This window comes from Cryptomeria japonica, chromosome 1, assembly GCF_030272615.1.
Source record: "Cryptomeria japonica chromosome 1, Sugi_1.0, whole genome shotgun sequence".
NCBI classification, from domain to species: domain Eukaryota; kingdom Viridiplantae; phylum Streptophyta; class Pinopsida; order Cupressales; family Cupressaceae; genus Cryptomeria; species Cryptomeria japonica.
In genome coordinates, this window is record NC_081405.1 from 674,992,092 (window position 1) to 675,009,299 (window position 17,208).

At 33.6% G+C, this 17,208-nt stretch overlaps 1 protein-coding gene across 1 annotated transcript; it reads right to left on the reverse strand.

Annotated features, from left to right (window-relative positions):
- Nucleotides 1–1,847: 1,847 nt before the first annotated feature.
- On the reverse strand, nt 1,848–12,564 carry LOC131026753 (importin subunit alpha-1). The gene is made up of 11 exons (XM_057956694.2): nt 12,023–12,564; nt 7,361–7,457; nt 7,171–7,262; nt 6,948–7,079; nt 6,652–6,837; nt 6,360–6,523; nt 5,963–6,041; nt 4,654–4,782; nt 4,414–4,541; nt 2,362–2,744; nt 1,848–2,275 (listed from the first exon to the last, which is right to left on the reverse strand). Exons 1-10 carry the CDS (start codon nt 12,221–12,223, stop codon nt 2,366–2,368), a joined length of 1,587 nt encoding a protein of 528 aa, XP_057812677.1. The 5' UTR covers nt 12,224–12,564; the 3' UTR covers nt 1,848–2,275; nt 2,362–2,365.
- Nucleotides 12,565–17,208: the final 4,644 nt, after the last annotated feature.

Sequence of the window (17,208 nt, forward strand, 5' to 3'; positions counted from 1 at the left end):
CTGCAAATTGATAAGTTTTAGACTTTTGTCTAAAAATCATAAAAATTAAACCACGGTACCTGCTTATTCTGCATGCATGGCGTTCCTCCAATTCTTCTTGTTACCAACATTATGTTTCCAATCTGTTTCCAATTGTTCACGTTACCAACATTCTGTTTCCCATCTAAGAACGAGTGACAGTATAATGAAGAGCCTTGAGTTTAAGCTCTAACTTCCTATAATCAAACTCTTACGTGAATGTACATACAAAATGACAAGATTATTCAATCATCACTCTAAGATCACTCAAAAATTGACACAGTGAGATCACTCTGATACCAATAATCTAAAACCCAGGTGTAAAGCTCAATGGACAGCCAAATCGAAGAGGTCCAGCCAGTTACATGTGTGAAAAGTCTGAGTTATGGTAAGGATTCACGAATATGCAACGAACAATGAGACAACAGAAACAAATATCAGTCAAAACAACCAATTTTAACGATAACAACAAACTTGTATCATGCATAGTTATGTACATGATCTGTGACAAGTGACAACGTGCATTTGGCTATAGCTGTCATTCTCTCTTGAATATCTAATCTCGAATAAATAGTTATACACATATATACAAAGGTGGAGAAAGGGGTGGGGAAGCAAGGAGAGGACATGAGATAGCAGTAGGGACATAATGATTCATATTCTTATTAAATGTCAACCACCAAGACAAACCAAATCATTATGTAATTTGGGCATAGATTCATAACTTACAGTTTGGGATGTAAGTGACTAAGATGAGGATCTTATTGACAAAACCGCAGAAAGTCAGCAACACCTAAAATTTGTGATATATTCTAGTAACCTAGATCCGCCTAAAACAATTATGAATCATACTATTAAAATATTAGTCGACACATTTTATGAAATATTAGTCAAGATTATTGGGTTCACTACAATATATCTCCATGGCTTGTCACATTGAATCATTATGAAGCTGTAATGGTACACTCCCTTAAGATCAGTTTTTTGTTTTTGTTTTGAGTAAACCCCTTTGACAAATGATACACTTCAAATTCAATGCACATTGACATCGAGGAGCCTTATATTCTTATTGAACTTAAGAAATCCCAGCAGTCAGTACCTAAAAAATTGCACAACAGACTAGTAAGTTTAATAATTTCTGTTTCTGAGACTGTTAAATAGTATTCTGACATGTTACTAGTACTACCCAAACTTAAAATCTCGAGCATGGCAATCTCTATCATTGAAAAAAAAATGAAAATATCAAATAAACAGATAAATTCGCCTAAATTCTGCCATATTGGAGTAGCGTTATAGATAATTCCAATAAATTTAGAAAAATTAGAGAAATTATTCAATTGCACTAGTTTATGATTGATTGAGATATTGTGCATCTCTTCTCTATGACCTCCCATCATTTTGTATAATAAAAACCCTTTCATGAGCATTACCACTGGCAAGGGATAGAAGTTGAAAAAAAAGACGTTTTAAAGTGTTTACAAAGGAGAAAGAAGACACAAGATATTCTCTAATCCTGAAATATACCACAAAGGAAACAATCCAACACAGATTATCGATTTAACTAGCTCTTGAATAGCCAATCTTATACATTTTGAAGTTATACATTGACTTCAATCCATAGTCAGAAGATCACAAATTAGATCCTATAATAAGATCACATTTTTCATGCCTTGTTGAAATACCAATTGTACCCTCACAATATTATTATATACCTCAATAATTTAATACGATGCATAAATAACTAGAAAAATAATTGAATTGAATGTAATAACTATGTGAGCAAAATTCAACTTGATACAAAACTTAGGCAGCTTCGAAAGCCAGTCATATGGTCTCACTTATGATCACATTGAATTTTAACATAAGACAAAGACAGCCAGTAAGTACAGTTTCGAAACCTTACTGCCAAATTGAATACAATTTACCCATTAAATTCATAAAAATTGAGGTTTTCTAATAGTTCACTTTGAATTGTAGAAATGACGGACAAAAACTCCAACTATTGAGATAAACTTCAATATATCCTAAAAAAAGAACACCTATATTGAGCAGCTTTGAAAGCCGGTCATATGGTCTCGCTTATGATTACATTCATTTTAACATAAGACAGAGGGAGCCAGTAAGTAAATTTTGAAACTCTTCTATATATCCTAAAAATAATGAACACCTATATATTGAGCCCATTTCTTTGAAATGGCAAAATCATTGTTCAAATCTTTGAACACCCATTGTATGATCCAGCAAAAAGAAATTCCACCTGCCACATAATTTTCCAAAATATCAATACAAGAATGATCAAGAGAAATTCACATTTGATAACAATATAAATTGGTAAAAACATACCTCCTCAACCAAAAGCGAAACCACCTGGAGGAACTTGTGCTCTATTTGTACCAAAACTAAAAGCCGGCTGGCCATCAGTACCAGGAGGAGCTATGTTTTGCTCATCCTCATCATCTTCTTGCCAATAGGTTTCAAGGATCTTCACAGCTTTCTCATAGATGTCCTCATTATCGTGATTCTGCAAGTTTTCAATCTTTTCAAGTCCTTCAGCATCATCAATGAGCTGAGCAAAACTATTTATACTAGTGTTTCCTAGATCCTTTTCTGCCTCTCCTACTTTCAGGATGTTCTCAAGCCCCTCAAGACAAACTGAAACTATTTTTGGGTCTTTGCAGTCTAACAGGTCACATAATGGCTTAATACATCCCTGACTCACCAAATACCTGCCAGATTAAACATGCATCAGTCTTCTTGGTGCAGACTTGTAAAGCCTTTATGTTTGTTAAAAACACATAGTTGACATGAAATAACTAAAGGCTTTGCTGTGGCTTAGTGCTGCTCTCAAAACAAAAAAACAACTAAAAAAGAAGAATAAAAGTGAACAAAACAATTTAGTTTTAAATTTTTTATTGTTGCGCTTCATATTAAAGTTCACATTATGTAATGAATTGTAATTTGAGAAATCATCCCAATTCATCAATGATGTCAAAGAAATAAAAACACTAGAATTATCTATAAATGATTACCACAGTACAATATGGCAGGAGGACGTGAAAAGAGACATGAAAATATTGCATGTAACAAAACGCTTTACAACATTGTCAGCTTATTATAATGATCAATAATTGATTGTCATCTAAACAAGGGCACTGCAGAAAGTACAGGCAGATAACATGTTCTAGAATTCTTGTTGATGAGCGGCTATCCATTTATTGGCAGGGATATGGCCAAGAGGCTAATTAAATATTCTGCTGGCAAGTCAATCTAGAGTAGAAAAGGTCAAATATCGATACCACGCTAAGGTAATCATGGTAGCAAAGCAAGGATCTTTAGAGCATACAACATGGAAGACAATTTCAAAACAAACTAATAACTTATGTTAATAAGCTTGCCATTACAGAAGTTTAAAGATAAAAAGGAAGTTGATTTGATGTGAAGATAAATAGGTAGGGCCTCATTATAAACATTTTTTGCAATGGATTATTTGAAATGTGATTAAATTACTAGCAAATGGTGATTATTCTTTACATTTCGCACTTGTTAATAATTAGTGCAACAATTCACTGATTCTATTATTTATTTGAATACATCCGGTTCTTGTAACTTGTAAGTAGTATTCTTTGTGTTCTATACTTTAGTTGGTTTGGGTCCAGAATTAGATAACTGTGCCATCCAAATTCAGCAACTGCAATCTATCTTTTGTTCAATGTTATCTGTCACTGTGTGTTGAATTTTGGATCCTTGATGAATTTTTCAACCATGAATATGTACTCTACCAAATGGTTCCTTTTCTCAATATCACAAAAAAGGAGAACACCCAAGACTTCTTTGCTCTTAATATTTAGCTAGGTCTAATGCATCATGAGTTTGATTCATTGTCTTCAGCAGAAAGGTAGGTCTTCCTAGCTTTTCATTGGTAGGCGAAGGCTGTCTCCCTGCCAACTCACTCATCTCTTTCTGACCAAATGAAATTTTTCCCCCTCTACCTGCTACTGTCCCTGTCTAATTCAATTTTATTGATAGGGTCTACAGAAATTGCACAATCATGCTGTCTAAAAGTCTACATTTGTGGCAATTTTTTATTTACCTTTAATATGACCATCTTCTAATACATTTTTGAAGCAGGAAAAACTTCAGCTCCACTATGAAGTTCACTATACATGTTAAGCTAAAGAATCATAACTTGATCATGAGAATCTCTTAGATCTATAGGCTGCTCAGAAAAGATACATAGAAAGAATCTTATGAAGAAAAACCTTGTCAATTTTTTTGTTACATAATTGATTTGTTCATGTGAAACATGTCAAGTGGAATTGGAGATTCTCAGGCAGGTCACAAGACCCGAGAAACAATCCTAAGAAGAAGAAAATCATAAATTTTTGCATTACATACTTGATTTGTTCGTGTGAACCGCCCGAAGTGGCATTGGAGATTGCCCATGCCGCCTCTTTCATGATGTCAAATTCAGCAGTTTGGAGCAAATTCACAAGAGGAGAAATAATGTTTGCATCAATGACAGTCTGTAGAACAGAAAGTTTAGCAACAAATGAACATGTTTTGCAATAAGTATATAAAGGATTTGAACAATTCAGATTGATGAGACCATCATGTTGGATACCATAAACAACTGACCTGTATTTGTTCTTTATTGCCTGCTGTGATGTTTGAAACTGTCCAGCATGCTTCCTTCCTGATACTTTTCTTTTGATGGTTTGTCAGGAGATGTAAAAGGCATGCAAGCACATGATTTTCAATCATGAACTGAAACATAACGACATTAAAGTATGTTAAGATAAGATGAAGCAATACCAAAAAACAAAGCTAATTTGTAACATTTAATTTTCTTTAGGTTATTATTTAAGTCTAATGAAGTGATTAACACGTTAAATTCAACAATTATAGGCTATCTATGTAGATGAAACATCAGGAACAAAAATCTACTTTTAATTGGCTGTTATATATGTAAAAATGAAACATGAAACAAATAAAAAAATGTCAAATAAAAGCATTATTCACTTGTGGTCTGGTCAGATAAATTTTATTTTATGGTACAGATTGAAAAACCTCACTAGATCTTTGAGTGAATTTTTACCAATGGACCACCCAATTACCTGTGGTTTCCAAAGCTACTTTGGATGCCATCTTATTATGATGATTACACTGGCAATGCCATCTTAACACTCAGATAACCAATTATCCTTACTTCACCCAATGACCTTCCCATTATCTATGGTTCCCAACTTCCCACAGATAATTTAGATCCTTTGGACTGCCAATGCAATCTCAACCACGGCCATAAGTTTTTCTGCTCGTTTACCATTTACTTAATCGTAAACCACAAATATCTTATGGTCTCTACATGATCGTTTACCATTTACTTAAAACATCAACCACGGCCATAAGTTTTTCTGCTCGTTTGCCTCTAGTTTTCATTAAGCTTCTCTTGAAACTACATTTTGATTTCAATTTACATAGGTGACAGCTAAAATGGGAAACAGTTAACATAATAAAAATAAATTATCTCATCAGTTGTGAAGTTAAAAATGTTTGTGTAACACAATGACAACACACAAGGAAGCTAATGTGATGAAAACAAATTATCCCATCAATTGTCATGCTAAATATGTTTCCACAATGCAGCAATAGTAAGGAATACCAATGCCATATTTTATCATCACATATATACTGCATCATCTATGAAAGGTGGGGATGATAAAAGTTAAGGGTTATTAGCATTTAGTTTTTATATTTGTGACAACTGGAGTGTGGTAGGACCCTAAAGCTATTGTATGGTATGCTATTCCCAATTTAGCCATCACATTAACAGTGGATGCCCTATACAACTGTTCTTGAAGCTCATATTAGTCTTGGGCAATTAGGAGAATTCCTTAAGAGCAGACTTTACTTGAAAATTTAGAATCATAAGGATACAGTTCGATACCTGTGTCTGTACATCATCTCCAGTAACAATGTTGCCCACTGTGCGAAGAGCTGGAATGAGAACCATAGGATTGGTGTGCCTATCAAGAAAGAGAGAAATCTTGTTAGTCCAAAAGTGGAACAATATTGGCATTAAACAAAAGAAAAAAAAAGGGAAATTGGTTGGAATCCTTTTTCTCCATGCAATAAACATATATGAGACACAGCAAAACTACCACAACACCCCACTGAAAAACAAGCCACAATAAACAGACTATTGTCATTCTTGTCTATATCCATCCAAAGGTTCTAGTTAGCATCCATAACAACACAAGCTATTGAACACATCCACAAATAATGTAATTGAACACATCCACCATGTAGCCACTGTAAACATTTAAAAGGAAGTGTATACATACAGCAGAAGCTCGACAAGTCTACGACAAACACCAGCCTCTATCACAGCTTGTATTTTGTCATTTGTTCCATCTGATAGGTATGAAAGAGCCCAACATGCATCCGTCAAGACTTCCTCATCATCCGAATGAATAAGGCGTTCAAGAGCTGGAAGTGCTGGCTTGGTCTGCATTTAAAAAGACAATTAAAGTGATATATGTAGAGAGTTCTGTATCATAGCTTGTGCGCAATGACTTAATCTTCTTCTTTTTTTTTGAATAATTAAACTCCAGAAAAATTGCTCATAATTTACACCTGTTCAAAAGGTGCCTGTGGCTTGCCACGACAAAAATTGGATAGTGTCCAAGTGGCATTTCTCAGCATCGATAGATTGGTTTTCTCATTCAATTGGGCCAGGAGTGGCATAAGAGCACCATGACCGAGAACTAGATCTCTAAACTTGAAATTATCACCAGCTATATTTCCCAATGCCCAAACAGCCTGGAACAATAAATAACGGTTAGTGATAAAAACATATGGAAGAATGGTAAACAAATGAAAATGATGTCAGTTAAGAGCACAGTGCCAAGTGGAAAGTTAAAAGACAAAACCTGCTCTCGAACATCATCACTTGGGGAGCTAAGAAGCTGCACAAAGTGTGGCACTGCACCATGATCAATCACAACTCGTGTGTGTTCCGAGGTTCCTGATGCAATGTTTGTCAAAGACCACGCTGCCTCAAACTGTACCATGGCTAACAAAATCCATTAATATCACAGACATATTTCTCTGGGAAAATCTTATAGAAAGTCAATGAAAATACAAAAATTTTACCTGGAGTTGAGGGAAGTCAACTCTTGTGAGGAACTCTACCAACCGAGGGACAACTCCAGCATTAACAACTTCCTCAATAGGGGGACACCGTTCTGTTACATGTGATTTTTAAAATGGTCACCATTCACCTTTCTGAGACTGGAATGAGAGAGAGAGAATCATGATAAAACAATTTGTGAAACATGCATACCAATTGAAAGAATCTTCCTAAATTGAGTGGTTGCTTCCAATTGCAAATGAGGATCATTTGACATTACTCCTGCCACAAATACAGGGAGACTCTCCAACTGTAAAATTCAAACAAAGCAAAAACAATAAGCAAATTTCCAACAAAGAAGTACCAATATCTTGCAGAACAAGCAAAGAAGCATGTTCAATCCTATTAATGATATTGACAAAGATCTTCTCATGAATTTACTGTGTTTCTCAAAATCAACAGAAACCCAACAGAGTACACACTTGCAAAATATACAAATAAGGTTAATGGGGTAACATATATTAGATATGGTAAATATTGTCTGATGAGTTCACGTCTAAGAACCATTTCTGCCTTCCTACCTGTCCAAAGAGACTATTTACAGAGATAAAGATCCTTCAATCCTCAAAATTAGAACTCAAAAATCACAAATTTTGCCTAACGTACTTTGCTACTTGTTATTTCAAATAACAGTACTAGAGAGAGGAAATTGTTGACCAAATTAAGAGCAGTACGTACTGCAACAAAAATGAATTCGTCACAAAGACTCAAGAATTTATCCTAGAAACCCTCAAAGAGAGTAAAAACCAGCTTATGGGAGTGACATACCTAATTTAATATAAAACTTATGTGTGCTCTCCATAACATTAGATTTGAAAAAATATACAACTTACCTGAAGCCACAAGAAAATATTTTAGCTATTCAGGACCTATTTGCTGTTAATTTAAGGTTCAAAGTTACTATTTCATGAGTGTGGACAATTAAATATTTACTTATAGTGCATCCTCACACCTCAATTGATATCCCCCACTACTAAAAGTAGTACAAAAAGAAAAATGTAAATTAATTACAAACATAACACCTCGAAAGACAAAAGGCCAATCCACAAGGTTGCGGTTTCAATCTCATCGCACACAAGAAAGATTACTAATCCATCTCTTTCCCTAAGACACCTAATGCATCCCACCACCAAGGAATAACAGGAATTCATATTACAGAAGTGGCAGTGGATACATAACAAAAGTCATCAAACAAGGAAGCAAATAAAGGGTCCCTTCTCAATCAAATTGCCATCCTGAATAAACAAACAACCAAGGATGGTAAAGGATCAGGAGTTGATAGTGGTGATGATTATTATCCAAATCAAAGAAGGAAGACTAGAAATCCCCCTCACAATCCAAATCATACGCAGTTGTTTCTGATGAGGATTAATCCAATGAATCAACTGCACCAATTTGAGAAATACCCAAGACTTCTCCGTCAATCTTTAAATGGTCAATTAATTCTTCAGTCGCTCAAGAGTTTCTCTAGGCTGCATTGCAAAGAAGGCAATTCCTTCAGTTCAATCTGAACTTTCCGACACAATACAATCAAGCCATGAATCACCTAAGGCGAATCCCATGACCCAAATCAGGTTTAACACTACCGTGGGCAAAGTTGTGATTGATATAGTTAAGCCTAGGGAAACCTTCATTTCTAATAGAGGAGGTAGATAATTCCACATGCTGCCCCTAATCAATTTGTGCACGCAAATTTTATGGAGACACATGTAGATTGGAGTATGAGCCTATATTACCCTCACACTGCATTGATGGCAGCCCACAATCTCATCCAAGATTTACCAATCAGAAAAAAGAAAAAGAAGCGGCCACTCAGGCCATTTCTTAATCAAACAAACAAAATATTAGTAAATCTCAAGAATATTCAAAACAAGTCTGCAAGTTATCCGAGTAGATTAGCAAGAATGATTATAGCTCACGAAGAGTACCTAAGAGAAATTACCTCATTCTCATTCGTGATTTAATGTTTATGCAGGTTTTTATAATTTGCATGTGTGCAAATAGACATACCCTGAATCCATATAACCTGATACCCTGGTTTGAAAAATGGCATCACCATCCAATGCCTATACCCTTAACCACCTAATGGAGAATAGGACATAAAACAAACATTTGGAGTCAGCAGAGAATAAGTTGTATTATATGCTACAGGAAAGAATGTCTGCTCGACAAACTCAATCTTTGATTGGTTAAATTAACTTTTTGCTTGGTGCTTGGATATGATACGTGCTCATATTTAATAAATGACAGCACCCATTCCTGGATGGGATGTGCCTCAACTGACGAGACTAAGTGCAATTTACCCCAAAAAATAATACATTTGGCATTCTTGATTGATTAGCAATCAAACATGAATTAACTGCAACCCAACTACATATAATATTATACATTACGCAGTGAATTCCATCGCAAAACAGTAGGCTAAACTGATTTTAGAGTGTTTAAATAAATTTTAAATTTTTTATAAAAATGAATAAATGTGTATAGCCCCCAAAACTGTAAGTAGACGTTAAGTGACATATTGTACACCAAGCCTACCCACATGTTCTCTACAAGCCATGCCTTAATGTTTGGCCTAGCTTTTAGTCAAATAGGATGAACTGAAGTGATGAACACTCAAGAATCTTACATCAAACCTAGGATTCAAATCCCTAACGCTATCTTTAGATGTGGTGCATGCTCCAATGGGCAAAGTTTGCTGCAATTCCAGTCACTACGATAGAAGAGATAATACCCCATTGATCGTAGCATGTAAGAAAACATTTTTCCTAGAAACTGAATTTACCAATTAAAAGCAACGAACTTGGACATTCTTAATTGATTGGAAACTCAATCCAAATTGATTTCTAATTAAACCACAATAAATGATAGACATACAAGGTCAATGCTTCCACCCAAAAAAAAAACAGATCACATTCTTCATGATCCATCAAGAAGAGAAAAGTAAAGATATATCTTGCAAACAAAACTATAAGGAAGAAAGGTGACAAAAGGATTGAAAACCGAGGGAGAAGAAGGAAGGAGAGAAGGTAAAAAGCAAAAAGGAACCATAGCTGATTAATCATAAATTAAACAAAATGTATAATATCTATTAGGTAACATATAGAGACCTGAAAAAATGAATTTGTAGATGTAACCTTAACAGATATCAATATAAATTAAACAGTGATGTAAATAAATGGATAAATATAGGAAAACCATATGGCAAGATAACGAATGTATGGTAATTGCATAATGATGTGATTTAATGATAAATGAAAAGAGTAAATTACAAACATAAGAATGAAAAAAAATCATTAGGAAAGCTCAATTACTTTTGCTTATTGATTTGTGGTATAATTCCATATTGGAGTATGTAAGATAAAATTTTAAAAATATATATAGGAGACACAATAGTGAAGCGAAAATGCAATCATAATAATATAGATATATGCAGGCATCAATTTATATTTAATATAACAATATTGATCTATGAAGAAGGGCCGAAGGCTATGGCTATACACGTTCATGTATAAATGAAGAATAAAAAAATTGGGAAATAAAAAAGCGATATTAATATATTAGTCTATCAATGAATGGACATGCAGTAAAGATGAGAAAGAATACAATTATAAAATGGCATGAATGTCGATATATGATGCTATAATAATATTGTGTAACAAAGTAAAATATTGAAAAATATAGATAAATAAATGATAAACAATTGAGACCACATATTGATGGAAGAAGGGAGAGACATACAACAAGAAGCGTGTAAATGTCATGATGATATAACAAAGTAAAATAGAGGATAAAGATAAAGAGTAAACACAAGCATAACAATATATATGTAGATGTATATAAACATATTGATATAGGGAAAAGTCTGTAATGGCATAGTGTGATGGTTAAATCATGGCATTGCAGTTCTTCAGACCAAGATTCAAATCCTTAACGGGGTGTTATTGATGAGTGTTCATGTTGGAGATGAGGTCTCCCATTTGTGGCCTCACTAGTTCATAGCTAAGATCAAAAAACGTTTACCCTCAATTTTTTTTAAAAATATTGATATAGAAAAATATTACATATACAACTCTTGGCTATTTATAGCAATAATGAAAGATATAAAATTTGAGCAAGATGTAAAGAAATAGGAAAAGGACATGAATATCTGTAAAAATGATATACTAATATATTTGATAGAATAAAAAAGATTGATGATAGTAATTGTGATAATAATTTACACAATATATCGACCAAAATTATTACACAATATTGAATAAAATTATATATTAGTTTGTATAATGATGTACAATATTGGGCTAAATGGGTGTACATAAAGGATGAGACATTTTTAATGTTAAAAATGGATAGAATAATCTTCCAGCCCTGGGTGCAGTGTCATTCAATGAACGACACGGGATGCAACCTCAACGGTCATCATCACTGGGTGGAATTTGTGGGTAACTTCAATCTAAGAGAGACCCTCTTCCCTCTCAGTCATAGCATGTAAGTCAAAATTTGCCAAAAAGGGTATTTTACAAATAAAAATTAACGAATTTAAGGATTGAGCATTGTTGAGTGAAGAGCACCCTTCCTTAGAAGCCACTTCTGATTGAAAATTTTCCTTACAGGCTACCACGTAATTTAGGTCAAATTATTTTTAAAACGAAATTCAATTTTATCAATTGAGGTGCCTGGGGCACAAATAAATTTTTTACTTACAATTTAAAATTTACAAATATTCAGAGTCATCTGCATTCAATTCATACTAATACTGATGGAAAATAAATTTTAGGTCAAAATTAGGAAAAATAAATTGTAAATTTGCCTAACCTTTTTCACGAGATCAGACTGCGGCAAAGCCTGAGTCAATTGCATTCCTTCTCTTCTCTTCTTAAGGAGATTATCTTCCTTCTTACTTTTCCTGATCTCAATGAGATTGTCTTCTCTCTTTCGCCGAGCTTCATCTGCGTCGACACCCGCCTTGTAAGATTTCTTCCTCAGCTCTGCCCGAGAATTGGGTCTCAAAGACATTGTAAAATATCAACTGCGCGCCCAAAAACTCTTCAAAAAAACAAGATTCGCTGAGATTCCTGGGCACTGAAGGTTTTCGACGAATATGTGACTAAACTGAAAGCGAAAAACCCAAAAAAATTCTTAAAAAGGGCTCAATTTAGCAGATGTGAGAGGCTTGAAAGAAACAGTAGTTGAAACAGATTGGCATAATGGGGCGGTAAAATATGGAACTAAAAAGAGTGAATTTTGCGTTAAATAACAGAAGTGTCGATTTCAGTCGGCTGCCAGAGATTGTGATTTCTAAATTTGTCTTTCAGTCCGTTGATATAACGTTTTAAGGGTTATGAAAGCTTGAAGCGGGATGTCTCTCTCAGTTGAAGCGGTTTTTCTATTTAAAAAATGAACGGTACTATTAATAGGGGGAGATAGAATAATTTAAACTTAAATGATGTTTAATTGAATTTAAATGTATAGTTTTTGAGTTTTTTTTGGGGGGTTCTATTTTATGAGGAGTGGTTCAACTACTTTGTCTTTATAGAAAGTCATTCTCTTGAGGTTCAGGCGTATTTAATCGTGGAGTTTTCACTAGATTGAGTCAATTTAGTTTGCTATTTCATTTGTAAAATTTTGAGCACGTGTAAATGAATGAGTTAAGGAGCTTTGTAATGATAGGTTTGTAAAACACGACATTGATGACCTAGGGAGCTTTATAATGAATAGTTCACAAGGGAACTCCCTAACTCATACATTTACACTTGTTAAATGTTTTGCAAGTGGGTTGTTTTGCAAGTGGGTTGGGAAGCTAGGTTGGTCTTTTCTTGGTGGAAATTTCATAGTTAAGTGCACTTGGGTTGAAATAATACTAGGATGAAAAATTGTCCAAGAATTCTCGATGCTTCACCTATGTGAGTATTACTTAGATATAATGAGATGTTAAGTGAGCTACTTATGCTCATGAGAGATGGGTTCTTGTGAACCATGCTCATGAAATATAGGTTAATAAAGATTGATTAAAAAACTGAGCAGTGGAATTGTGATAAAACATCATATAATTTGATACAGTGCAAAAATGTCCTTTAAATAGAAAAACAATTCAAGCCTTTCGAATACCATTTATTAGATATGGTATTATTATAAGCCATATCAACATATAATAATGAATATTGTATAACCTCCACTTTTATGAATAAGAAAAAGAGCACTAAAGCTTCCACGGATAAGTACTCTAATGAAAGTGATTTTGATGCTTTGTTTATTTTAGCTAACACTATTAGTAATGATGCTTGGCTTGTTGTTTCAAGTGTCTCTTACCATATGACTCCTCATAAGGAATGATTTTCTACATACAAAGAATATGATGGAGGAGAAGTTCTTCTTGTTAATAACACGTTAGTGAAGATTGTTGATATAAGAAAGGTAAAGTTGTGTTTCGGTGTTGGGAGGATTATAATTATTGATAATGTTTTAAATATTCTACATCTTGTGAGAAGTTTACTTTATGTTTCCAAGTTGAATGATTTCAGAATGCATGTGACATTTGACAAATCTAGTTTCAGGTTGGTAAGGGGGAGTTTGGAGATTTCTAAGGGCTCTTGGACAGGGACTTTGTTTAAGATAAATGTCTCCACTTTTTATAATATTGCTTTAATAACTAGGACTAATAATGCATGTATGTTGTGGCACCATGGATTGGGTCACATTGGTGAAAAAGGTCTTAAGACCATACTAGGTAAGAAACTAGTAGATGATATTTTTAATTATTCTATCTGCATAAGTGAGTTATGTGAGCATTGTGTGTTTCATAAATAAAATAGATTTTCATTTCATGAAGGAAATAATAAGAATAAGATACTTGTAGAGAATATTCAATTAGATGTATGTGGTCCAATGGATGTTGACATTTTGAGTATATCTCGATATTATTTTTCCTCGATTGATGATTTCTCAAAATATACTCGGATTTATTTATATGTATTCAAAATATGAAATTTTTCATTGAGTTTAAGGAATTTAATGCATTGGTTGAAAATATGACAATGGGGTTGAATATTGCTCTAAGGAATTTGATGAGTTTTACAAACATACAGGAATTGAAATCTAAAAATGGGGTAGCAGAAAGAATGAACCATACATTATTGGAAAGACCTAGGAGCATGTTAAGTAGTGCTAAGCTAGATAAATTCTTTTGGGTAGAAGTTGTTGATATTGCTTGTTATTTAATTAATATGTCTCCTTGTAAGGCTTTTGTTGTTAAAGTACTTTATGGAATGTGGTTGGGTAAAAAGCCTTCAATTTCACATTTAAGGGTCTTTGTTTGTGAGGATTTTGTTTCAAATTTTCAAGAGAAGCGATCTAAATTAGATCCAAAATCTTAGAAACGTATCTTTGTAGGATATGGTGAGAAAGTAAAAGATTATGAGCTTTGGAATCCTCAAACTCATAAAATGATCTATTCTAGAGATGTGATATTCATGAAATTTAAAGATGACTCCGGTGAAGAACAATCATAGGAAAAGACAAAGACAATGCACTTGAATCTAAGCAAGAAGATGCTCATGTGGAAGAACAAAGAGCTGGACAAAAAGATGTAGAAGAAGAAGAGAGTTCAAGTGAAAGTTTTGAAGAGTCTGTTGTAATAGAAAAAGTTGAAAATAATGAAGAACATGAGGAAGAACCTCTTACTCCACCCGTAAGAAGGTCCACATGACAGCATAATCCAATTGATTGGTATAGCCCACCAAATTTCTATTATAAATTTGCTTTATTGAGTACTAACAATGAACCTGGATCTTTTAGGGTGGCCCTCTCTTATGAGGAAAGTGAGTCTTGGATGAAGACACGTGTAGGGAGATGATGGCTTTGGATAGTTGTGACACCTAGGATCTTGTTAGTTTTCCCAAAGGAAGAAATCCCATTGGATGTGTACACATTGAAAACTAGGAAAACTAGTAAGAAACGAAACGAGTGACCACAAAATAAAATCTATTACTAAATTCTCAATTGTAATCAATGGAAGAATGCAAACAAACTCAACAAATGAATAATTCAGTAACAAATGCAAACCCATATTGAATACTTGCAAGAGGCCTCCATTGTTCTTCTCCTTTTTGTGTTATAATGAAGTTGGCTCTCAAAATCGTAGCACTTTACTTGCAACATGATCGCACAAAAGTTCAAAGAGTGTGGTTATTTTTGAATGAGGATTGGTGTTGCATTTATAGATTTTGTGGATTTCAATCAATTTGGTTCAAATTGAAAGATCAACAAAATGATCAACGATTGAGGATTATTGAGGCAAATTGATCGAGAGTTGATTATTCATGTGATTGGAATCGATTGCTTAGTCAACTAACTTGATTGATCTGTTAGGATAAATGACTATGTTGTCAAGTGAATTGATTGGGAGTGAGGTGGGTGATTGACTTAGTCAGAAAAAGGTGATTGTGAGTGCAACTTGGAGTCAATGACGGTTAATAGGAGGGAATAATTAGTCGTTTAAATAATAAAAATCATTTAAACATGTGCATTAGGAGAAATAAGTATTTTATTAATTTATAGATGAAATTGATTTTAAAAAAAGATGGACAATTAAATAAATTAAAGAACTTATTTAACTGCGAAGATATATTTAGTAAATTAAATCATTTGGAATAATTATTTAATTGTGAGAAATTAATAGAAAGAGATATTTATATAAATAATAAAGATTAATTAATTAAAGGGGAGAAGAAGGGATTAATTAAACAATAAAATTATTTAATTAATATGAGTAGAAAATAAGATAATTAAATAAAATTAATTATGAGAAAAGAGGAAAATTTTGTTTTTTTAATTTAGAACATGAGAATGAAGTTAGATTAAACAAATAATTAAAATTATCTAATTCTTTAAAAGGAAAGTTAGTAAAGTGTTGTGACGCAACGTCACACAATTTTTCTATCTACATTTTACCCCTCTTTGAGACAATGTGGTTTTGAGTGTTGTTTCAAAAAAAAAATTGCCTCGGTAGGCCCCAGTATACTTAGGGATGGAGGTAGGATGCCCCCTCAAGAGATTGTTTGTGCATTAAAGGCATCAATGATCTCTTGAAAGAAGAAGAATGTTAGATGAAAGATGAAATATGATGAAAGAGAAGAATTGTTAGTAAGAAGTGAAGAGTTTTAGTTGATGATAGACAGGGAATAATTGATATCATATGCAAATAAGCTTGATTGATCAGATAGAATAGATAGCATGAGATTGATTGATTGATTAATTATTGAGATTAGTAGACTAATCTCAAGCTTGTATTGTTCTTTCACTAGTGTACAATATTACATCATAGAGCCTTATTATGTGGCAAATGGATATATTGCACCAAGGTATGGAAAGACCAAGGAGAGGACTATCCCTTTGTATTAATAGACACGTTGCAAACTAGGAATTCCTTGACTCATACTAATGACAATAGATCATTGTCAAAATATATGAGGAATTGTAGTGTCCTAAATTGTACTCGCCTATAATTTTATCATCACTTTGGCATTCATCCTCTAAGGCCTGAATAAAGCACCAATTCTACTCACACTAGTTACCAAACTCATTTTTTTCACAGTTAGCACCCTCTCCCCACTTAATCATGGAACCCTGATATCCAACACCATGGTCCTATAAAAAAGGACACATTTTGGAGCCTCATTTTGGGGACCTAGATCCTGTGTTGGTCTATGTTGAAAATTTATTTTGTTTTTCAACCAGCAAGTATAAAGGGAGGTTTACCCCTCTTATTTTGATATAGAACGCTCAAAATTCAAATTCATATCAACTCAAAAGAGCAAAATTGAGATCTTGCATTCAAGTGAACAAGTAATCAGTCTTCTATCAAGCATTGGAGTAGAAGTGAAGTCAAGATTCAAGCATTGGAGATGACATTCATGTTCCATGTTTTATGAATACTATCTACATGAAACTGTAATTCCTTGTGAAGACAAACAAAACTTCATTAAAGGTATATCATTAGGTTT